This window comes from Narcine bancroftii, chromosome 5 (assembly GCF_036971445.1).
Source record: "Narcine bancroftii isolate sNarBan1 chromosome 5, sNarBan1.hap1, whole genome shotgun sequence".
NCBI classification, from domain to species: domain Eukaryota; kingdom Metazoa; phylum Chordata; class Chondrichthyes; order Torpediniformes; family Narcinidae; genus Narcine; species Narcine bancroftii.
This window is the reverse complement of record NC_091473.1, coordinates 61,020,999-61,046,907: the sequence shown is the minus strand read 5'-3', so window position 1 is coordinate 61,046,907 and position 25,909 is coordinate 61,020,999. Positions and strand designations below refer to the sequence as shown.

Here is a 25,909-nt window from a genome sequence, read left to right as displayed (position 1 = left end):
AGCAGTCTAATTCCTACAATCATTGTGTCGCAATCTTGATGGGGGTAATCCATTACTCAATACTAGACTTTAACCTTAACTGCAGTGACCCCTCATTCCAGATGATGACCCAAACTGTAGTGTCCCCTCTATTCACTCAAGGTGAAGCCCTAATTGCAGTGACCCCCTCCATACGTTCCAGGTGATGACCCCAACTCAATGTTCAATTCTCCCTATCATGCAGTTTGATAAAGAGCACAATCCCACAGACTGCTCCAGATTTCTGGATTCACATTTCTGGATTTGAGCCGCAACCTCTGACTTCAAATTGAGAGCAGGGCCATGGTTCAGCACTTCACACACAGAATGCACAAAAAATCCAATAAACATGTCCAAGGTTTCAACTTCAAATGCTCTGCAGCTTCACAAGAAACATCAATGGACAATTTCTAATTAAACATACTTTGCCAACTGTTTCCAAATTCATTCTCCCCAAGAAAGCAACACATCCCCTTTCACAAAGCCAAATGCTATTGTAACCAATGAAGACAACTTTAACTGCACACTTTATATTTAAAACATGGGAACAAATTGGTGATCAGCACAGACACTGTGGGCCAAAGAGCCTTATCTATGTTATTTTATCTCCAAAGAATAGAACCGTGATAAATAACAGAAAATGTGTTCCAACAATGAGGGTTGTGAATAAATATTGACTCAAACATCCAGGGAAAAGTCCTTTTTAATGAAGGAGTACCATGGGGTCCTGTGTTCACTAAGACAGTAGATGGAGCCACAGCTTAAAATATGAGTACAAATGCAGGACTTTGCATTGTGGTCTGTCAGTGGGAGTAGAGCGACAGACACTCTTTGCGGATGAGGTTCAGGCCACATCAAAGCGATGGTCAAAACTGGGTGTAGGTTTAAAGCTCGTCAGTCACCCATGTGTAGTTTTAGGTCCCTCACCTGGACAGTCACCCATGTATAGTTGTGGGATCCACACCTGGACAGTCACCCATGTGTAGTTGTAGGTTCTACAGCAGGACAGTCACCCATGTATAGTTGTGGGGTCCACAGCTGGACAGTCACCCATGTGTAGTTGTAGGTTCTTCACCTGGACAGTCACCCATGTGTATTTAAGATGAAAGGAGGAGGCCTGAGATTTCCAGTAGAATATTTCTCATCAATTTAAGATGCTATAAATATTTTTTTGTTTTGGTTTGGGTGTTCCGGACATCCTGGTTGCCCCTACTTGAAGCTATTGCCACCAGTTCCATTCTGACCTCAGGGGCTGTCTGGGTGGAGGTAGTCTGTTCTCTCCAGGTCCACGTAGGTTTCACTAGTTTCCCAAAAATGTGCCAGCAGGCAAACTAAATAGGCCCACAGCAAAAGAATCAGGAGACTGATGACCATAGGCCACGCGGCATTCTTTTCCATCAATACATGAAAAAGAGTGTATGTAGCTCTCAATATGAGGATGGTTAAAGCAGAGACCAGATATTTTTTATGGCAGAAGTAGATGGGTTCTTGATGAACAAGCATGTAGATTTACTGAGATATGAACACAAAACAGAAGCAGAATGAGGCCATTTGGCCCATTGAGTCTGCTCTGCCATTCAAATCATGGCAGGCATTTTTTTGTCTCAAACTCATTCTCCTACTTTCTCCCCATAATGTTTAACAGCCTCACTAATTAAGAGCCTATCAACTTCCACCTGAAGCATAGTTAGCTGGAAGTTATATACGGATCAGATTAAATCAAGGAACTGAGTGTCCCACCAGCCCATGATCTGTGTGTCAGCTTGTTTGGCTGGCAGCAGTTTGTACCCACCTTGAGCCCTTCGCGGGGTTGCAGGAACACTGTGCCTGTACTGACTCCTGACGAGAACTAACTGACCAGTCCACAGCCTCTGCTCATTCTCTATGGTGTGAACTTTCATCCTAATTCCATTCTCAGTCTGCTTCAACTGCTGCTCTTCCCAGCAAAGAACTCCAGATCATAATTCCTGCAGGAAAGAATCTCATGCTCCACCCCCACCCACTGGTTCCTGTTGGCAATTGTCAAAACGATACCGTTTAACTGTTGACCAATAGAAATAAAGTGAACATGAAAATCTGCAGATGTTGTGGTTGAGTGCAATACACAAAATAACTGGAGAAACTCATGCAGCATCTATAGGAATAACACAAATGTGCTGGTCTACTTTGGTTGTGGGAATCCTTCCTCAGGAGTGTTGAAAATCGGGCAGATGCCTGAATAAAAAGGTGAGGAGAGGAGGGAGGAATGGGGAGGAGCACTGGCAAACAGGTAGGAAAGAGGTCATACAGGTGTGAGGGTAGAAGAAAAATAAGCTGAGATGTGATGGGGGTAAGGCAGAGGGTAGCTCTTTGATAGGAGAAGGTAGAGAAGGGGATGGGAAACTGGATGAAAGGAGACAGAGGAAGAGGGAAGGAGAGGGTCTGGGGAGGGGTCTAATGGAGGTTGATTTTGATGCTGTCTGGCTGGGGAGTGCTCAAGTGGAATACCAGGAGTTGTTCTTCCAATTTTTCATTCTGTCAGTTCCAGAAACCCACGTTTTGTAGTATCATCCGCAGGTTTCCATGAAGTTTCCTCTCATCCTTTGCAATCTGACAGTCAACCAAAAAAAAGGAGCAGGAACTGGCCATTCAAGTCGATCGTGGCCGATTCTGCTGACATCCCTGAGGCCTTCAAGAGTCATGGTAATCAAGGCTTGCAATGTGGACAGGTCAAACATATCCACACCAATCATTATCCCTGTTTTATATGCAACCTACTACTCACGTTTGGTTCATAGCCAACAAAACCTTCGCCATTTTCAGGTGATTGCTTTGAGAGTGTAATGTGGAATGAAATCTGTGTCTGTTTCCGCTCTGTAAATGGTTATATGGTTCCTCAACTCCTTTAGAAGTGTGTCCCACCGCTGCATGAATTTATGATTACCCTCAGATTCCCTTTAAACTTCTGACCCTTCACTCTATGACTACATCCTCATCTCAAACATCCCCATGAGGGAGAATTATTCTAACTATCCACCTTACAGTTCACACTTACTCTCACAGGTCTCCCGCTCAGCTTCTGAGGAAGACAATCTTTTTTCCTTGTATATTCCAATTCAAGCAACTCCTTCACACTCCTCAGTGGCTTCACATCTGTGCTGTTGTGCGGTGGCTGCAATTGCACAAAATACTCCTGCTGCAGCCCCCACAAGGTTTCATTGAATTGGAACACAATTCCCTGCTTTTTCACATCATGGCACGGCTAAGGAAGGCAAGCATCCCACATGCATTCTTCAGCACCATATCTACCTGTGCCACCACTTTCGGGGAACTCAGATCGGATACAATTTATTGTCATGTAATAAATCAAATGCAATATTACACAAAATTGCCTTCAGTCTGCTATAAGGCAGACAAAGATTCACCATTAGCATCAACATTGCCTGGTGGCCCTGACAATCAAGAGTCTTTTTTATTGAGAAAAGAATTGCCTCTGTGAAGGCGGATATTCTCTGCCCTCACAATGCTGACCTACCTCCATAAATCCTCTGTGTGTGGCTCCAAGACACCGAATCCAATATTTCCTCAGGCTGGTCGTATAGGTGGAGCGGAGCCTTGCTAAATAAATGGACTGCCACTGCAAGCAGCTGGCTAGGGTGGGCTGATGATATCGTGATGACACTGTCAGCCCGTGACCCAGGACCCAGTCATAGTAGCAGTAACACCACATAAGTGCTGGAGGTCAGAGTCCCTCGGCTGCTGGAGGGGCAGCACCAGGCAGAAGAAGGATCAATGGCTTTCTTCGTTACCCATAATCCCCATGCAGCTGGAACTGCTCTGTGTTTCCATTGCTCACCATGTATATATGCCATCATGTTGATGGGCAGCGCTACGGCACGAGTCACCCTGCCTCTGATGACTCTCGAGGACACAACGAAGCCCCGCTCTTCATAAATGTGACACTGCAGCAGCCTTTTAGGCCTCCTCTATATAAAGTGCTCATTTTTCTCCACCAATGGAGCTGGTCTCAAAGTAGCGCCCCCTCATAAAAACACCCAGAGTAAGAGAAGTAAAAGGGAATCGAGTATTTGTGGATTTGCCTCCAATGCTCCCGCAGCATCTGCAGCCACACAAGTCTCCAGTTCAGTTCAAACCATCGGCAACCTGTACCCAGATCCAATCCTTTGACATGATGAGGAAGCCTTCAGCACCTAGGGCTCTTCAGGATCCCAGCTTGCCCTCAGCATCCTCTCAATTACCCCAGGTCTATTTCCTGGTTCTCAAAAGCAAGTTTCCAGCAGCCCGGAGCCTGGTGCGAATCCTTTGATCTCAAATTGGCAGCAGCCTGCAGCCTGTGTGGATTTCTCACCTGTAAGTCACCAACAACTCAGCGCCCGTGTGTCATAGAGCCCCTCGCTGGTCTGCCACCGTGGTCACCATCCTTAGGATTATTTTCTCTCCTTCTCAACGAGAGTTGTTCTCCCTGTTACTGGTGCCCTGCACCAGTTTGCTGCTCCACTGGAAGCTGCAATTCCTCGAGGCCATTGCCGATCACAGATGCTGCCATCTTGAACCCAGACCCCGCGATCGCAGGATTTTAAATAAAATACCGTTGGCTCCTTTAACAGGCATTTGAAGCCTATAAAAAGCCCTCATCAGTAGAACTGGACAATAGGTCCCTGCAGGGGAGCATTGTGTCTCCGCTCCCCGTTCTCCCTGAGTCCGCACCAGCTGCAGCACTGCTATTACACCAGCTCTGGCAGTGCCGCTGTTTTGATATGTGTGGACCTGCCCCAAGATTCTTCTGTTCATTAACATCCAAAGGAAGATCAAATAGATAACCAACCAATTGGAGGAACAATAACTAATATTCTGTCTGGGTAATCTCCAACCAGACAGCATTGAGATGATCTTCTCCAGTTTCCAGTAAACCTTCCCCCCCCAAGTCTCTCTCCTTCCTTATCTCTCTGCCTCCTTTCTTCCAGTCCCTTCTCCATTCAATGCTACCCTGCCCATATCACTTTTCAGTTTTTTTCTTTTCTGCCTTCCCACCTATGAACTTGTCTGTTGGTCTGACCTCCTCCCCCTGTCTCTCTTCTCTCTCCCTACCCCTTCCTTTTTTTGAAGAACCTGTCTGCTTGTTGCTCATACCCTGATCAAGGGTTCAGGCCTGAAATGTTGGTTATCCTTTGCTTCCTATGGATGCTGTGTGACCTGCTGAGTTTCTCCAGCATTTTTGTTTACTACAGTACAATCACAATATCTGCAGATGTTTGATGATTTATTTAAATGGAGTAACTATTTACCAGTTCAAAATGCATCACTTCACACTGGTCAGGATTAAGTTCCACCTCTTTGTGCTCTGTCCACCTTCCAGCTGATCATCAATATCCTACAACCTAGGATAACCTCCTTGCTCTCAACAATACCACGAATTAGGGAAGCACAGTTAGCACGGGGATTATTGCCCAGGTTTAAATCTGTGGCTGATAATAAGGAATTTCTATGTTCTCCCCATGGCCTGCATGGGTGTTCTCTGGTTTCCTCTCACATTCCAAAGATAGGCAGGGGTTAGTGGGTTGATTGGTCACAGGGATGTAATTGGACAGCGCAGTCTCATGGGCCAGAAGGGTCTGTTCCCGTGGTGGGTCTCGGAATTAGAAAAATAAAACTTAAAACATTTTTATGTCATCTATGATGTGATCATGTCCAACCCATCAATGTCTATCACAAACATCACAACCCTGCAGTCCATCACTGATCATAGACTTCACAACAGCAAACCCTCCAACATCACCTCTCCAATTATGGATGCAATTCGTCAGCTTCCTTTGGATTCCTGCTGGACCACTTACCTTGCAATAACTTGTCAAATGCCTTGCATTTCATCTTACATGGTACCTTCATGAGTATAGTACACCAAAGAAACTCAACAGGTCACACAGCATCCATAGGAAGCAAAACGCAGTCGACATTTGGGCTTGAGCCCTTCTCCAGGAATCTGCCTGACACTTCCTATGGATGATGTATGACCTGCTAAGTTTCTTTAACACTTTGGTGTTCTGCACTGGACCCCAACAGATTTTCTTGTTTACTTTCATACTCAGTTACCTATAGTTAAATTCATTCAAATCGGAGAGACAAAGTTTCCTGCACACAAAGCTATACTGATCATTCCAACTCAAGCCCAACTTTTTCAGGTGAAAATAAATCCTGTCCCTTAAGATTTTTACTTATAATTTCATCACCACTGCTGCAAGACTCATTAGCCTTCAGTTACCAGGCTTCAAGGTAAGCATGGAGTCTGCAGATGCTGGAGAATTGGAATAACACACAGTAAGTATTGGAGGGACTCAATGGGTCAGGCAGCATCCATGGAAGGGAATAGACAGCCGATGTTTTGGGCCAGAACCCTTCATCATCCCTGCACTTGCCTAGCATTTCCCTGTTGCCCTTCTGGAATAAAGGAACAACACTTATGACCATCCAGTGTCCTGGTGTCTCACTTCTAGTTAGCCAAGGTCTAAAAATCAGAGATGCAGCTAGCTCTTCTCTTGCTTCACATAGCAAATAGATACATTTAATCAGGATGAAGATTGTGTCCAGAACCTGATTTGCTTCTCAAAGCTCTTCAGTGATGCCCTCCTCTGCCTTTTTGAGTGAGAATTCTGCAAATTTACCACCAGGTTGACCCAAAATGTTCCACCCTGGTAATTGGTGCTGTGAACACACAGCCAAAGGGTACATACACTCTGGCTCATAGAGTCCTGCGTTTAGTCCTGAATTTGGGCGCAGTAGTATGGTACCATGCAGGACAGGCAGTAACCGTGGAAAGTAATAGAAAGTTGACAATTTGGGCCTGAGCTCTTCTTCAGGAATGCTGAAAATCAGACAGATGCCCAATTAAGGTGTGGTGGTGGGGAGGTGGGTGGTGTGCGTGGGAGGAGGAGAAAGAGCAGAGGTGAGCAGGTGCCTAGGGATGGGAGGAAGAAAAAGCTTTCCATGGATGCTGTGTGACGTGGTGAGTTTCGCTTGTGCTTTTGCGTCCTGCATGGGACCCCAGCGTCTGCAGACTACTTCTTGATTTCCATTTGGGGCCTGCTTTGCTGAGTTTTCACATTTTCCTTGGGCCCATATTCCCCTCATTCCCCCCCCCCCCCAAACCATCTCCACATCATCAGAAGGTTAATTGGCAGTGTAAATTACCATGGAACAAATGAATGGTGGTGAACTACAGGGCCTTTGGGAAATAATGAGAAGAGGAATGGTACTTGTGAGATCATTCTGATGGGAACCAGCACCTAAGGGCTCCCACAAGCAAGCATTTCCAAGGACAGCATTCCCTCTTTATGCGGTGCCTGCACTTACGTTGTAGAGGATGGTGGTCCATCCTTCCATGGTGATGCATTGGAAGACAGTGAGCAGAGCAAACAGGATGTTGTCGAACTGGGTGATGCCATCATTGGGTCCGATCCAATAAGAGCACACGGTGCCATTGGGACAGAGACGCGCGGGTTCCTGAGTGCCGCAGGGGAACTGCAGATCCAGCTCTTCTGCAGCTGCAAGGGTCAATCAGAGAGAAGGTGAGAGAATACCTAAATGAAGGTGTGCTCCTGCGGCAACTTCTGCCATGTCATATGGCGGACACTGAGCAGAAAATACAGCAAGTATCGTGGCATGGAAAATATGCAACCCCAAAACAGAAATGAAATGCCAACCATGCATTCTCATCAAATTGCGACTGTTCAGTGGTCATTCCTGACATCCAGGCCACTAATTCCCTCCACAGTGGCTGTAGTGCAGAATCTCTGCAAAGTGCACTGTGGTTCCTTGCCCAGGCTACTCTCTCTGCAGCTTCACCCCTGCCATCGAACCCCCCCTCCCCCCACAAAACCAACAACGTTTTTCAATAAGAGACACAGGAGAAGTAGGTGGCTGGGTAGTCGGCACCCCTAGATAAACCCGTCCAACGCCCCATCCTTCAAAGTTGCTGTGCCTGGATTCTGAAACTCCCCACCCCAACAGCTCAGCAGTGGCTCAAGGTGGCAGCTGCCCACCATCTCCCCAAGGCCAATTAAGGAGGGACAAGAAACGCCAGTCTTTTTTAAAGTTGCTGGGTGAAGGAGGGTGAATGCTACCTTAATTTTTTTTAGTATGGTCGAATTCTTTTCTGCTCCATAACAGTGCAGCACTAATTTCTGGATAAAAGAGGACCTTCCTTCCTCTGTATTCTGCCACCCCCTTCCTTCACTCCTACTGCTGCCGCCCGCAAAATTCTCTCTCTGTCCTGGTAGCGAAGAGATTTGATCAGGATGGAGCAGGATCGTTGATACGAGTCTGGGCAAGGGGGAGGGGGGTGGGGGTGGGTTCTCTCAATTTCTAGTTCTCCCTCAATTTTATCCCAACCCAGCACTTCTGGTATCCATTATCTGAGGAATCTCACTGAATCTCTTCCTTCCACACCCTCCTTCACCCCCACTATTTTAACATTATTCCTACTGCTAAAATTTTCCATGGAGTCCATCTTCTCCCACATCATCTTCCTTTCCCTCACCCACATCCATTTCACTTTCACTCTTTTCCAATCTCTCCTCCACTCTTTCAATCCTATTTTATGTAAATGTTACTCTCTCAGTTTATACAAAATATAGTTTTGAAAGTAATAGAGGGATGTGAGAATGTTTTGATTTTAACTTCTGTCTAGATCTGGTCTCGGACAAGTTGGTGTGGAACAAGGGTCATGGCAGCCAAATCTACTCTGGCCTTTATGAAAGAGTTGGATTTAATAGATGTTTGGAAAAGACAACTTCTGAATGAGAGGGATTACTCCTTTTACTTGAGACAATATGATTCCTACACTAGAATTGATTTATTTTTAGCATCGGCCCAATTGAAGGGTAGGATAGTGGAGACCGAGTACATGGCTTGGCTACTATCTGACCATTCATTCTTGACTCTGTCCATTATAATACCAGGTAAACAGGGCATATAGATGGTGCCTTAATTCGTTTCAGTTGGGAAAACCAGAATTTTGTAGCTTCATTTGAGCTCAGATAGATTTGATCTGTGAGACGAACTGTCCACCTACTGCCAATAGTTCCTTACTATGGGATACACTAAAGGCTTATTTAAGGGACCAGAAAATTGAATGTACCAAAGGCATTAAAAAGGGGCACATGAAAGAAATAAACAATTTGGAGCAGGAAGTAACCCAATTGGAAAAAGATTGAAAAAGATCTGGCTCCAAGGAAAAATATAGGAATTTAATGAACCAAAAACTCTAATACAACACAATACAAACATATAAGATAGAAAAGATTATCCTAAAATCTAAATAATAGCATTATGAGTTGGGGGAAAAGGCCCATAAAGTCTTATCTTGGCAAGTGAGGGTGGAAGTTGTCTCAAGAACAATCAATATGATTCAAACAGGGGAGACAAGATTTCATATAAACCAAAGGAGATAAACAAAACATTTAGAAAGTTCTATGCAGAGCTGTATAAATCAGAATCAGTGGGAGGCTCCGCTAAAATAGATGATTTCTTACTTACATTGGAACTACCAACTTCGATTCAAGACAAACAAGAAGGGCTAAGTGCCCCCTTCTCTAGAGAGGAGATTGAGAAAGCCCTGGGCTCATTGTAGGCTAACAAATCACTGCGGGAGGATGGGTTCGCTCCTGAATTTTATAAAGAGTTTAAAGCCCTTGTGGAACAGGTGGCAAAGACACATAGCCTTCCAGAATATTTCTCAACAGCAATTATTATGATGATCCCAAAAAAGATAGGGATCCATTGAACCCTGCCTCCTATAGGCCCATTTCATTTCTGAATATAGATTATAAAATTATATCAAAAGCATTGCCCAATAGATTGGCTCAGTATTTACCCAAGTTAACAAATCCAGATCAAGCTAGATTTGTACAAAAGAAACAATCAGTTGAAAATATATGCATCTGGCACAGTCATGCGTGGCTGTAGCTCTGGATGCAGAAAAGGCCTTTGACAGACTGGACTGGGGCTTCTTATTCAAAGTACTAGAGAGATTTGTATTGGAACAAGCAGTTATTAATTGGGCAAGGATGCTCTGTCATAACCCCCAAGCTAAAATGATTACAAATGGACAAATATCTCCAGTATTCCCACTGGGTAGGTCCAATAGTCAGGACTGCCCCCTGTCCCCAGCATTGATTATGCAAGCTATTGAACTGCTGGCAGAATCCATCTGACAGGATCCAGACATAAAGGGGTTCAAACTGGGCCAGGAGGAGCATAAAATGAATTTATTTCTGGATGATGTGTTAGTATATTTGACTGACCCAGGGGGTGGGGCAGGTGGTGTGGTTAGCCAGACTGAGGAAAACACTGGAGGATTATGGAAAGATCTCTGGGTATAAGATAAATCTGGACAAGAGTGAAATCATGCTCTTGACAAAGGGGAATTACAGACAATACAAATAAAGGAGTCAATTTAAATAGCCACAAGAGGGCATTAAATATTTGGGGATAAAACTATATAAGGTTTAAAGCAATTTATACAAACTCAATTATTTCCCTTTGCTCTGGAAAATTGAGGAGGGCCTTGGTAGATGGAGAACCCTGCCCATAACTTTGGTAGGCAGAGTTAATTGCATTAAAATGAAGGTGATTCCAAAACTACAGTATCTATTTCAGTCTTGCCCATTCCATTACCCCAGGGCTTCTTTAAGATGCTCAATGGATGGGTCAGATTGTTCTTTTGGATTGGTAAAGTGGTTAGAATCTCCATGGAAAAGTTGACTTGGTATAATAGATTGGGAGGGCTGAAATTGCTGGATTTTAAAAAATGTTATTGGCTGGTCAAGGTTTATCGCCTCACTCTTTGAGGGAGGTGGTATCCCTTTCCTGGGCACAAATTAGACTACACATGGGAAGAGAAAAGATAGCAGGAGAGTTCATATATAAATGGCCACTAAATTGATATCAAAGCCAATGGATAACCCTATATTAGAACATGTAATTCAGATGTGGCAAAAAAATAAATCAATGAATATAGGTGGGGATATCTCCTAAAGCACTCTTGACTCAGAACAAATTTGTACATATGACTCTGGATAAGAAGATTCTGGACACCCAGTGTCATAAGGGGATTAGCTGTATCAAGGATTATTATGAGTAAGGTCATCTTATCTCATTCGAATAGCTAAGGAATAAATATCTTCAGGAAGTAGAGGGTAACCAATATTTCAGGCTGAGGCCCTTCATCAGATATATCCATTAAAAATCTCACTCCCTTTTCTAACTTTCCTCATTCCTGATGAAGCGTTTCAGCCCGAAATGTCGACCACTCTTTTTCTCCCACTGGTGCTGCATTCCTCCATCAGATTGTGTTTGGCTTCAGATTTCAGCGTCTGCAGTCTCCATTGAAAATCGTATCTCATCTCCTGTCCAATGAAACTTTCTCTTGCAAGACCTTAGCTCAACAAACATTTAGCTCCTTGCATTGCTGAAAATACAAAATAAAAAAAAAGGAAAAGTAAAACAACTGGGGAACCATTTCTCCTCAATCAGTGAGATTTAAAAAGTGAGATGAGCAGCAGGACAAACCTAAGTTCAAATCAGGAAGTGAAACCAATCAAGAGAGGGAAGGAACTATTGGTTTGAGAAAAACAAAAAAAAATAAAGGAGCAGTCGGAAAACTAAGAAAATCTTGCATTTTGAAAATTTCTGCAAGTCCTCACTGTGAAGGAATGCAAGTGCATACTTCCTGTCCAAGCCTGTGCATTGGCAGGTCAGTCATCTCAATAAAAGTCAGTGCTTTTAATAGAGATAGTACACCTGATGGAGGACCCAGTCCTGAAATGTTGGTTCCTCTTTACTTCCAGTGAATGTTGTGTGACCTACTGAGTTTATCCAGAATGTTTGTGTATTGCACTTGACCCCAGTGTCTTCTTTAACTCAATAAAAGACAAGGGAAGATAATGGGTTATTGATGCGCAATAGTGCAGCTCGTGGGGAAGGAGGACACCTTGCTGCTTCTTCAAAGCAAACAGTGGGCACTGGAACTCTGCCAGTGATGCAGAATCCTTGGAAATGGTTCTGCCCAAGATGCATGTTGGCAATGACATGCAGCATTTTGAGCTAATTTCCTCAGCCATGGCTCAGCAACTTCCTCCTAGAAAGTACTGCGTGTTTCTCACCATCAATACAGAGCCTTCCAGACACATCGTGTTCAGCCCTGAGTACTCTATGCCTGCCTGCTCACTCGATTGTTTCTGCGCTCATCCCTCGTGCCCACTTCCTGTTGATCTCCTGCTGATCCTGGCCCACTTCTCAGGTCCTTCCACTTATCAGTTCTGCCTATCTGCTCATGGCCTCCACTCTTGTCTGTCCAGCTGTACCAGGTCAAAAAGACAGCTCTGCCTCTCGACACATGCTCAAATGTCAGACCTGCTTCCTGCATGGTCTTGGGAATCTGTTTCAAGTCAGGGCTTTGGTAAGGGGCACAGCAGGTAAGACTGGTGGAATATTCCTTTGGTTCAGCAGAGGGCTCTTGTGAACTGGGATGGGCCACTCCTATGGGAAATGGCCTCACGCACCACTTGAATGGTGATTGGTCAGAGTCTGAGAGAGCCAGGGGACTCCCTCAGCTACACTTACCAGCATCGTCCGTGTAGCAAGTGCGGTGCAGTTTACCATAATAGAACTCCAGGCCAATGATGGCAAACATAAGGATGGCAAAGAAGAGAAGCAGTCCGATCTGCAGCAGAGGGACCATAGCCTTCATGATGGACTTCAACACAATCTGCAAACCTGCAGGAAGGAAGGTGACAAAAATAAATCACATTGCGAGCACTCTCCTGCAATGTATGGTCCACCAATCTGAAGGATAATCTCAGCCTTACAAGCTCTGCTGGAGGAACTCAGCGGGTAGAGCAGCATCAGAGGGAGTGCAAGAACAATTGATGCTTCGAGCTTTGACCCCTCATCAGTCTTCAGGCAGCCTCAGGGCCTGACACGTCAACTATCTATCACCTTCCATGGGTGCTGCCTGACCCGCTGAGATCCTCAAGCACAATGGGTGCTGCTCCTGTGTTCCAGCATCTACAGAGTTTTTTGTCGACCATTCTTTTGCTCTCACTGATGTTGCTCAACTTTCTGAGTTCCTCCAGTGGATTGTGTTTGGCTTCCAGCATCTGTTGTCTCCTGGGTGCTCACATAGTCTCAGGCACCCCTTTACTTTTTCTTTCTCTCGCTGCCCTCAATGATCTCTCAGCCATTTGGTCTGCCAACAGCTTATTGACATGGCAACCTTATCAGAGATGCAGAACTATAAGAACACAGGTCTTTCCACATATCATTGCGTTCAGATATAGTGACTTCATTACAGGAAGGATGTGGATGTTTTAGATAGGGTGCAGAGGAGATTCACCAGGATGCTGTCTGGATTGGAGAACATGTCACTCAAAGCAACTTTGTCAGAGCTAGGGTTTTCTCCTTGGAGCGACGAAGGATGAGATGTGACTTAATAGAGGTATATGTGATTGTGAGGTACTTAGACAGGGTGGAAAGTCAGTTCCTTTTTCCTGGGGTGACAATAGCAAATACCAGAGGACATCTGTTTAAGGTGAGAGGAGGAAAGTTGAGGGGAGATGTCAGAGGTAGGTTTTTTTTTTTACAGAGAGTGGTGGGTGTTTGGAATGCATTCCTGGGAGTGATGGTGGAGGCTGGCACAATAGGGGCATTCAAACGACTCTTAGATAGGCACATGGATGTTAGAAAATAGAGGTTGAGAAAAATTAGATTGCTGTGGATTAAGTTTATATGTATCATCATAATATCATGGACTGAAGATCCAGTACTGTTCTGTAATGTTCTATGTTCAATGTCACTGCTAACCATCCAGCATCAATCTGGATTAATTCTATTTATCAGCACTTCAGCTCAAAGGAGAAATGACCTAGTCCATCCAGCCTCTCCACACCAGGCATCACCATGGAGAATATCCTCTGCACCCTCCGATAGTGTGAGGACCAGAAATGGAGGCAGAACTCCCAGCCATCAGAGTTTTTTGTACAATGTTTTATCCAGATGTACCCTTGGATCTTGACTTTTTTATTCACAGGTCCAGCTAATGATCGGCTGAAATGTTCTTTTCGTACCCCTGCCTGCTGTGTCAGAGAACAATGGACTTGTGCCCAATGTCTTTCTGTTCGTAACACTCCTCATGGCCTCCCATATACTGAATATGCCCTTCCCCTCTTTGATCTCTCCCAGTGTGATGTCTTCATGCAGAGTGGTGAGAGTGTGAAACGAGCTGCCAGCTGAATGCAGGCTCAATTTTGACATTTAAGAAAAAAAATGGGATAGGTACCTGGATGAGAGGGATATGGAGGGCATGGTACCACTGCAGGTCAATGGGATAAGGTGGAATAACAGTTCTCCACAGTCTAGAGAGGCTGAAGGGCCTGTTTCTGTGCTGCAGTATTCCATGGTTCTTATATCCCTCCAAAACCTTCCAAGTACCTGTCTGAATGTCTTCCAAGTTGTGCCCTGCTTTCTCTTCTCACCTACAATCCATGCCCTCTAGACTAAAACTATTCTCCCCTACCCTGTGAATAAACTTATCTAAGCCACCACCCCATGATTTTTTTAACCACTAAATTTATTTGTCACAAAATGCCTAGCACAGTGAGAAGGGTTCTTCTGCAAACAGACCAACAGGCTATCTGGAACATTCATGCAGCTATGTAGATCATTCAGCACAAAGCAAGGGATGAGAGCATTCAACATGAGAGCATTGTGGTGGGGTTCATTCAGGAGCCTGATGGCTGAAGGAAAGAAACTGTCTTTAAGCCTGTTGGGGTGTTCATTCACATTCTTTTTTAAAATTTTTAAAAAATTTTTCACACTATGAACCATATTAACCAAAATACACAAAAACAATTCCCTCTTGAATATACACAGTGTCATTTTCTCCCCTTTTTCCCCCTCCCTCCTTCCTACCTCCCTCCAAACCCATTAAACGTTCAACATATACAATACAATAAACTCATTAAACAATGTCATCACACAATGAAAATAAACAAGAAAATTGTGTCATCTACTTTTACACATTGGGTCAGTTCATTTCGTCTTCTTCTCATTCTATCTTTTTAGGGGGTGGAGGTCCACGGTAGGCCCTCTCTGTTGTGTTCCATGTACGGTTCCCAAATTTGTTCAAATAATGTGACTTTATTTTTTAAATTATATGTTATTTTTTCCAATGGAATACATTTATTCATTTCTATGTACCATTGCTGTACTCTCAGGCTCTCTTCTGATTTTCAAGTTGACGTCATACATTTTTTGCTACAGCTAAGGCTATCATAATAAATCTTTTTTGTGCTTCATCCAGTTTGCCTGCACGAATGCTATATCTATTTTTTCTTTTTTCAATAAATTTAATAGCCTCTTCTTTTTGATTTGGTTATGTATTCTGTTAATATTTATAGTCATATTCTTCATGGAAGCAGGGGGAAGAGAGTGTATCCAGCTTGTGATGAGTCTTTCAGTATGTTGGCTGCCTTTCCCAGGCAGTGGCAGACATAGATGAAGTAGAGAAGTTTGCGTGATGTTCTGATCCGCATTCACCTCCTTCTGCAGCTTCTTCTGATCTTGAGCAGAGCAGTTCCTGTCCCACAATGGAATGCATCCAGCAAGTTGGCTTTCGACGATGCACCCATAGAAGTTGTTGAGGGATAGAGAGGACATGCCAAACAGTATCTGAGAAAGTAATGACATTGGTGTGCTTTCTTCACCATTGCATCGATGTACTTGTCTCTAATCAGGTCACTGAAGATATTTATTTGCAAGAACTTGAATCTATCTACTCTTTCAACTTCAGCATCTTCCTCTGTCTATCCATCTCAATAGGATGATGATGGTTCCTTTTGGTCAATTTGTGGGGTATAACCCACTTCTCAGAAAGGAGCAGCATGTGTGTGAATGGAATTTAGGTGAGGAGGGGATTGCACAGGTCAAGACCCATCCTCTCGACATCCCCTCCCGGATCCAGTGGCATTGTGAGGTCCAAGATGGCTGGGGGAAGTTCTGTTGCAGTGAATGGCCAGACCAAACTTCATTACAAGGGATGCTCTTTCTGCACTTCACAGCACATATTTGCTAGATGGCCATTGACCCTATGAGAGGGTTAACATAACATAAAACATAACATAACAATTACAGCACGGAAACAGGCCATTAGGCCCTTCTAGTCCGCACCGAACCAAACACCCCTTTCTAGTCTCACCTCCCTGCACAATGCCCATAACCCTCCATCTTCTTCTCATCCATATACCTGTCCAACCTTTTCTTAAATAATACAATTGACTCCGCCGCCACTATTTCTCCCGGAAGATCATTCCACACGGCTACCACTCTCTGAGTAAAGAAGTTCCCCCTCATGTTACCTCTAAACCTCTGCCCCTTAATTCTTAACTCATGTCCTCTTGTTTTAATCTTTCCTCCTCTTAACGGAAATAGTCTATCCACATCCACTCTGTCTATCCCTTTCATATTCTTAAATACTTCTATCAAATCCCCTCTCAACCTTCTACGCTCCAAAGAATAAAGACCTAATCTGTTCAATCTCTCCCTATACTCTAGATGCTTAAACCCAGGTAACATTCTGGTAAACCTTCTCTGCACTCTCTCCACTCTGTTTATATCCTTCCTATAATTAGGCGACCAGAACTGCACACAGAACTCCAAATTAGGCCGCACCAACGTCTTATACAATCTCAACATCACCTCCCAACTCCTATATTCCATGCAATGATTGATAAAGGCCAGCATACTAAAAGCCTTCTTCACCACCCTATTCACGTGAGTTTCTACCTTCAGGGAACGATGTACCGTTACTCCTAAATCTTTCTGCTCTTCTGTATTCCTCAATGCTCTCCCATTTACCACGTATGTCCTATTCTGATTCTTCTTACCAAAATGAAGCACCTCACACTTATCAGCATTAAATTCCATCTGCCATTTTTCAGCCCACTTTTCTAAGCAGCCCAAATCCCTCTGCAATTCTTGAAAACCTTCTTCATTATCCACTATTCCACCTATCTTAGTATCGTCTGCATATTTACAAATCCAATTCACCACCCCATCATCTAGATCATTCATGTATATAACGAACAACAATGGGCCCAATACAGATCCTTGAGGCACACCACTGGTCACCGGCCTCCAACCTGACAGACAATTATCCACTACCACTCTCTGGCCTCTCCCTTTCAGCCAATGTTCAATCCATTTGACTATCTTAAAATTTATACCTAAAGACTGCACCTTCCTAACTAACCTTCCATGTGGTACCTTATCGAAGGCCTTACTGAAGTCCATATAGACAACATCCACTGCGCTACCCTCATCCACATTCCTAGTCACCTCTTCAAAAAATTCAATCAGATTGGTCAAACATGACCTTCCTCCCACAAATCCATGTTGAGTGCTCCTGATCTTTGGCTTGGCTTCGCGGACGAAGATTTATGGAGGGGGTAAAAAGTCCACGTCAGCTGCAGGCTCATTTGTGGCTGACACGTCCAATGCGGGACAGGCAGACACAGACCCTGTCTATCCAGATGTTTGTAAGTACTATCTCTAAGAATTTTCTCCATTAATTTACCTACCACAGACGTCAAACTTACAGGCCGATAGTTGCCAGGCTTCCTCCTTGAACCCTTTTTAAATAACGGAACCACATGCGCAATGCACCAATCCTCCGGCACTATCCCCATATCTAATGACATTTGGAAAATTACCGCCAGAGCCTCTGCTATTTCCTCCTTCACTTCTCTCAATGTCCTGGGGAAGATCCCGTCTGGTCCCGGAGACTTATCCACCTTTATATTCTTCAAAAGCCTTAAAACTACACGTTTTGTAATCTCTATATTCCCCATATTTACCCAATTTGCTTTTTTTATCTCACATCTCCCAATATCCTTCTCCTTAGTGAATACCGAAGAAAAGAAACTGTTCAATATCTCCCACATTTCTCTAGGCTCCACACACAGTTTTCCGCTCTGATTTTCTAAGGGACCAATTTTGTCTCTAGCTTTCTTCTTACTATTAACATATTTGTAGAACTCTTTTGGATTAGTTTTCACCCTGCTTGCCATAGTTTTCTCGTACCTTCTTTTAGCTTTCCTAATTCCTCTCTTAAGATTCCTCTTACATTCAATGTACCTTTCATCTGTCCTTTCGCAGGTCTCGTTTTTCATCCTGCAGGTTGTTTAGCCACCCTCCTCACCAGGCAAGCCAGGTGGAGGAGGTGGTTTAGTCGCCAACCACCTGACCATCCGACAGATAGTACTGGGTTACACGGTACCAGTAGCACTCAGATGAGTGACCTGACCTGCAACTTCATCATCTTATTGACATTGAGGGAGAGGTTGCTACCTTGGCACCATGCCACGAGGCTCTCAGTCTTATTCCTGTGTTCTGTCTCATTGTCATTTGATATCCATTGTCATTGGTGAATTTGAAGATGGAATTTGAATGGTGTTTAGCTGCACAGTGTAGGATGAGGAGGGAGTATGGTCAGGGACAAAACACACGTTTTCGAGGAGCGCCACTGTCATGTGTGATCAAGGATTAGATGTGGTTTTCCATTTTCCCTTTTATAAGGTTCCGCCCTCAACCACTGATGTTATTGGGAGAAAAGTCCCAGTCTAACCTAACAATGCAACTGCCTCTCGATTTTTCTCACTACTGAACCTCCTTTCTCCATTGCTGGGCTCCTTGTTCCTATGAGGGATGTCAACCAACTCCCCCACTCACACACTCCTCTTTAGGCACTCAGCTCCTGTCCAGTCAGTGAAGTTACCTGTACTCAACGGTCACATTACAAATTCAAAAGAAGGGACTCCTCACGTACCTGAGCTCCATTTCTTGTTCTCCTGAAAACTAACTTTGTTTTCTCTCTTTCCCAGTACTGATGAAGTGTGTTGATATGTAACATAGAATCTAGAACAATCCAGCACCCACAATATTGTCCCAACCTACATATTAATCTAACCCAGTGGTTCTCGACCTTTTTCTTCCCACTCACATATCACTTTAAGTAATCCCTATGCCATCGATGTTCTGTGATTAGTAAGGGATTACTTAAGGTGGTATGTGGGTGGGAAGTGAAAGTTGAGAATCACTGCTCTAGACCCAATTGTTCCTGAAATATTTTGCTTGAGAAAAATTGTCATTGGCCCATTTCCTTTGGAGTTATGAAACCAAGCACATAACGAGTCAATTAGGTACAATTAAAACAATAGTTTTCAAACTTTTTCTTTCTACCCATATACCACCTTAAGCAATTCCTTACTAATCACAGAGCACCAATGGCATAGGGATTACTTAAAGTGGTATGCGAGTCGAGAGAAAAAGGTTGAGAACCATTGATTAATCCTTCCCTTTCTCATTGCCCATAACCTTCAATTTTTCTTACATGAATGTGCCTATCTGAAATTCTTTTCAATGTCCTTACCAGCCTCCACCCCTGGCAATGCATTCCAGTCTGTGTAAAAAAAATTTACCTCTGATATTGCCATTAAACTTTCCTCCAGTCACATTAATCAGATGTCTAATCCAGTGGTTAGGGAAAAAAGTGCTGGATGTCCACTCTATCTATGCCTCTTGTAATCTTACACACCTCTATTAAGTCGCCTCTCATCCTCCGTCACCCCAAAGAGGAAATAGATAACTTTGTTTCTTTTTCCTTATATGCTGACTGACTGAGTGGCTTCCAGTCTTTTCTATTTTAATTCAGATCTCATAAATCTGCTTCTTTTCCCCTCCCCATCATTAATAATTTTAAATCAGTTGGGAATCCTCTCCCCTCCTGACCCAGAGAACCAGATCCCACAATCTGAGCTAAATCAGTGGGGTAAATAGAGAAAAATGAGCAATTTTAATGCCTTCTAAGCAGGTGCAAAAGACCAATGTCATTTTGAACCACAGCAAAGATCACCTTCCTGGTGTCCTTGTTTGTACATATGCACAACCAACTAAAACAGATGGAAGCAAGAAGTCTGCAGATGCTGGAGAACTGGAGCAGGACACAAAAGTGCTGGAGGGTCAGGCAGCATCCATGTAGAACAATAGGCAGTCAACATTTTGGGTCCAAGCCCTTCATCAGGAGTTCTGAAAATCAGGTAGGTGCCTGAATATGAAGGTGGGGGATTGGGATGGGGAGGGGGCGGGTGAGGGCAATGAGGGGAAGCAAGGGATCACCTGGAAAACAGCAAATCCTACATCAGGCTGTTTGCTTTTCATCTATTACAGCTCAGCTTTCAACACCATTATCCCCTCAGTACTGGTCAGCAAGCCTCTGTACTTCCCTTTGCCATCATGAAGGAGGCACGCCAATGATTACACTTCATTAGGAGTTTGAGGAAATTTGGTATGTCACCAAAGTCTTGCAAATTTCTACAGGTGTACCATGGAGAGCATTCTGATGGTTGCATCATTGTCTGGTATGGACGTGCCAATGCACAGGACAAGAACAGGCCAGGGCATGAGTCTTCACTCCATTAAGGACATCTTTAAGAGGCAGTGCCTCAAGAAAGCAACTTCTATGATCAAGGACCCTCATCACTCAGTCCATGCTCTTTTCACACAGTGTCTCTGAAGGGACTCTCGTTTCTTCTCTTTCTCTTGCACTGTAAGGGTGCTGGACAATACTAATAGTGACTCTTTGCCTTACGGCCAGCAAAAGTTAAAGTATATCATGTATGTTATATTTTTAATGTATTATTACATGACAATAAAAGGAACCGTAAACCTTGGAACCTTGAAACTACATCCTTGAAGTCAACCTTGCAGGTCAGTGATAATGACACCTTCTTTCCTGACTAGCTAAACACCTTCTATGCACAATTTGATGTGGGAAAACAACATGACGCCAAAGAAAGCCCCATTCCCCCCTGAGGAAGAGGCCACCCTGCATAGCCTCAGCTGAGGTGAGGAGGATCCTATCCTGGGTGAACCCATAATATACCTAGTCAGCTGCTGAGGGACTGTATGGATCAAATGAATGAAGCCCTAACGGACATCTTCACTATCTCACTCCAGAATCCATTGTGCCCTCAGGGTTCAAGGCAACCACCATAATTCTGGTGCCCAAGAGAGCAATGGTAGCAGCATTAAATGACTACCATCCAGTGGTAGTGACCTGATGACCATGAAGTGCTTTGAGCGACTGGTAATGGAGCACATCGAAGTGCTCCTACCAGAGACAATGGACTCATTCCAGTTTGTCAATCAGCCAAACTGATCCACCGAGAATGGAATAACCCTAACCTTCCACTCCTACCTAACGTGCATCATATGCAAGGATGTTATTCATTGACTTCAGCTTGGCATTCAACATAATCATACCTCAGAGGTTGGTGGATAAACTGTCCTCGCTAGGACTCAGTACCACTCTCTGCGACTAGATCCTGGACTTTTTGATTATAAGACCACAGTCTGTCTAGTATGGTAGCAAAACCTCAAGCCTCATCACGCTGAGCATTGGCGCACCTCAGGGCTGCATGCCCAGCCAGCTATTTTTCATGGCGATAATCCATGACTGTACTGCCAGGTTCAGCTCCAAAAGAATGATCAAGTTTGCAGATGATACAGCGGTAGTAGACCTCTCCAGCAACAATGATGCTTCGGCTACAGACAGATCGATAGGTTTGCGCAATGGGGCAAGAGCAACAACCTGATTCTCAACGTGGAGAAAACAAAGGAGATAATTGTGTACTTCAGTAGGACAAAGTACCACTCCCCACTACATATCTACATTCGTAGAGGGAGTGGCCATTTAAAGGACAACCTATCCAGAACCTTCAGTACCTCTGTAGCAGTTCCTACACTTCCTCAGGAGGTTGAAGAGGGCAGGGCTACTGGCCATCATCCTTACAATGTTTTGTGGGAGCATAATAGAGAGGGTCCTGACTGGCTGCACCATAGTATGGTACCATAGCTGCAAAGCATCAAATTGGAGGCCAGTACAGAGGGTGATTAAATTGCTGAGAAGATCATGGGGGTTTTCTTTCCCTCTATTGATGATGTCTACAGGGAGCAGTGCTTAAAGAGGATTCAGAGAATCATTGCGGATCCTTAAAATCCAGCCTGCAGTATCTTCATGGAAGAGGTACAGGAGGATAAAAACCAGGACTGCCAGGCAGGGAAATAGCTATTTCCAGCAGTTGGTTAGACTGTTGTACAATCCTGGAAATTTGTAAAGTATTTTTACATATATTTACTTTGGATCGCAATGTTTATATGTCATTTGTGTGTAAAGTGTACTGTGTGTCTAGGTGTGTGTACTATGGTCTGAAGATAAGCTGTTTTGTCAGGTTGTGTATGTCTACAGAATGTACAATCACATGACAATAAACTTGAACTTGAAGGGGAGGAGCACAGGCCAGCAGGTGACAGGTGGGAGGAGGAAGAGGAAAAAGGAGCTGAGAGGTGTTAAGAGGAGGAGGCACACTGCTGCATCAAGCTTAAGAGCAGTGGGGATAACAGTAGAGGGAGCAGAGAGGCTCTCACAAATTCCAGTTGAACAGAGAAGGAAAACCTCTTCAAAGTAGGAATCCCTTGAAGAGACTTCTTCTGGGAATAAGATGGGGAGCAGTGAGAGAGACTCTCACAGAACTTCCTTTGAAGAAAGGAAGATAACTTTTTCAGGGCAGGCATCCCTCGAGGAGACTTTGCAGTGAGCAGTTGAATGGTGGTAACAAGGAGTCTACGGTGCACGGCAGTTACTTCTCCGAAAGCATCTCCACTGCTCCTTTCCTTTTTTTAAAATTTTTTTTTATTTTTCACACTATAAACCATATTGATCAAGATACATACATTTTTCTTTTCAAATATATACAGTGTTTTCTTTAAATTTTATTCATTAAATCATAATGCATATGTTAAACATACAATTAATGAATAAAACTTAAAGGCAGAAAATATTAATCCCCTACAACACCATACCCCCTTCCCTCACCCACCCACCCCAACCCACCCCCTCTAATCTACCCCCAAAAAAGAAAAAAAAGAAAGAAATCATATAACATCAAAATTAATCAGTTAATTACCATGGTTTGGAGCAGCACCACTAACATGCGGGAAACATAAATCCGAAGAAATAAAGTTATATTTCCTAAATTTTTCTGGAATTAAATATAATTGATGAATAAAATTATAATGAATCAAAATCAATACAATTTTAGTCATAATATCCTTAGATAAATTCATCAATCATCCTGATAAATACATATACCTAAATCTTTCTCCCCGAATATCCGGCTAAAATATTTTATTCTGTAATAAAGCATACATCTCAGATATAAAACTCTTACCACCCTCAGTTAGTAAAAGTTCAAATTTGGATTTTCTAGGTAGCCCAAGAGTATGTCCAAAATCATCCACAGTAAAGCTTTAATTTGATAATAAGGGAAAGGAGTATTGGAAGATATATATTTATCTTTCATTCTTTGAAAAGAAATAAGATATCTTACTTCATAACAATCTTGCACCAATTTAATACCCTTTTGATCAAAAGTTGATTATTAAGTGTAAAGGGGAAAAGCTTATTTTGATACAATGGAGTTTTAACTGAAAATTTACCTTGAGTACCTATGGCTTCATTTATTTTTGAACGATAAATCCATTAAGTGTTTCAAAACAGATAGAATCCTAAATTATTGAGTAATTATAATTTATCTATAAATAAACTGATCCATCTTCTACTTGCCAATCTGAGATAATTCAATATTAGCCCATATCAAAGGTTTATCCACTTCAAGCATCCTATTAATAGATTTCAATTGTGTTAAATTCATAATAATTTTGAAAATTAGAAAGTTGCAAGCCTCCTAATTCATATTTCCAAGTAAATTTCTGTAATGATAGAATTACCATTTTATCTTTCCAAAGAAATTCCCTCACCAAAGCATTTAAATCCTTAAAAAATTTTGATGAAGCTTACAAAGAATAGACTGAAAAAATATTGAATTCGAGGAAAAATATTCATTTTAATACAATTAACTTGTCCTATTAATATAATTGGTAAATCTTTCCATCGATTCAAATCATATTTAATTTTAGACAATAAAAGCAAATAATTCAATTCATATAAATTACTATAATTACAATCTACCTTAACACCTAAATATTTGATCTGATTTGACCATTTAAATTTCACAATATGCCTACGCAAAGAATAATCCATTTCAGCTAAAGGCATAATCTCACTCTTTTCCCAATTAATTTTATAACCTGATACCTCACCATACTGTTTCAATCTATCATGCAATCTCTTCAAAGAATTCTGAGGTTCTGTTAAATATATCAAAACATCATCTGCAAACAAGTTAATTTTAAATTCATTAAATTTCACCTTAATACCTTTAATATTACTATCTTGTCTAATCACCTGAGCCAAAAGTTCAATAACTAATGCAAATAGAGCTGGTGTCAAAGGGCAGCCTTGCCTAGTCGATCTGGTCAACATAAAAGGTGAAGGTAACTGTCCACTTGTCACAACTCTAGCAGTAGGACTTCAATATTAAGCCTTAATCCAACCAATAAAAAAGGGGCCAAATTTACATTTTTCCAAAAATATAAATAAAAAAAATTCCACTCTACTCTATCAAAAGCCTTTTCTGCATCCAACGAAATAACCATTGGTAGGTTAGAATCCTCCCAAGAAAACATTAATTAAAAAAATCAACTTCATAATACTATTTGCTGAATGACAATTTTTAATAAAACCCACCTGATCCAAATGAATTAAATCTGGTAAATATTTAACTAACCTATTAGCCAGAACTTTCACCACAATTTTGTAATCAACATTTAATAAAGAAATAGGTCTATAAGACCCTGCTTTCAATGGATCCCTATCTTTTTAAGAATAACTGTAATAATTGCTTTAGGAAAAGAATGAACCCCTGTCATCTGCTTCAATACATCCATTAATAAAGAGATTAATAAATCCTGAAATTCTTTATAAAATTCAGAAGTAAAACCATCATCCCCATGGAGACTTCCCACTAGGCATAAATCAAAGTGCATCTATTACTTCTTTAGTAGCAAAAGAAGCATCCAAATCCATAATATCCTTATCACTCAAAAAAGGTAAATCCAAATCAGAAAAATCAGATTATCAATTTTAGTCTCATCCTCCAATACTTCAGAAGTATACAATTTTTCATAAAATTTTCAAAACAAATCATTAATTTCCTGAGGTTTATATGTAATTATTGATTCATATCTAATAGCATTTATTGTTCTAGAATCTTGTTCCATTTTTAACTCCCATGCTAATATTTTACGAGTTTCCCGAAAACTTCAGTAATCCACTTCTGAAAAAATTTAACCGGATCCGGACCTTCAAATCTTCTGGGAGACCAACAATTTTAACATTATTCCTTCAACGTTGATTGTCCAGCGCATCAATTTTCTTCAATAAATAATTTCTCTGAATTTCCCAACCAATAAGTGAATCCTCCATCTGACCAATAAAAAGGTGTTTTAACGGGAATCTGAGGTGTATGTTTCATTACACAGTGTAACTGATACCAAGCGTTCGATGGCAGCACATTTGTGTCAGGCTGAAGGGCAAGACTGGAATGTTTTGGGAACCCAGATTGATAAGGGATATCAAGGCTCTGCTCAGGAAATAGGAGGAGGGTTACATCAGATTTAGGCAAACCAGATCAAGTGAATCCCCAGTGAGTGAAATAAGTAGTGATGCACGTTTAAAAGGTAACTCAGATGGGTAGAAAGAGGACTTTTAATGAAAAATTATGATAATAGATAATAAAATTAAACTAAATTAAAAGAGACAATAAATATGTAAGATGGATGAATAATATTCACAGTTATCCCAGGGCAAAATAAGCGATTT

The 25,909-nt window shown here is 42.4% G+C and overlaps 1 protein-coding gene across 4 annotated transcripts in view; it reads right to left on the bottom strand.

Annotated features, from left to right (window-relative positions):
• The window catches only part of LOC138763427 (probable voltage-dependent R-type calcium channel subunit alpha-1E), a 252,290-nt gene that overhangs the window by 170,651 nt on the left and 55,730 nt on the right, over window positions 1-25,909 (bottom strand). For all 4 annotated transcript variants that reach the window (XM_069937538.1, XM_069937542.1, XM_069937541.1 and 1 more), the window contains exons 5-6: window positions 12,637-12,789; window positions 7,366-7,556 (exon numbers count right to left, since the gene is read on the bottom strand). In XM_069937538.1, coding sequence (XP_069793639.1) covers window positions 7,366-7,556; window positions 12,637-12,789 — 344 coding nt within the window. The remainder of the gene's footprint in view (window positions 1-7,365; window positions 7,557-12,636; window positions 12,790-25,909) is intronic.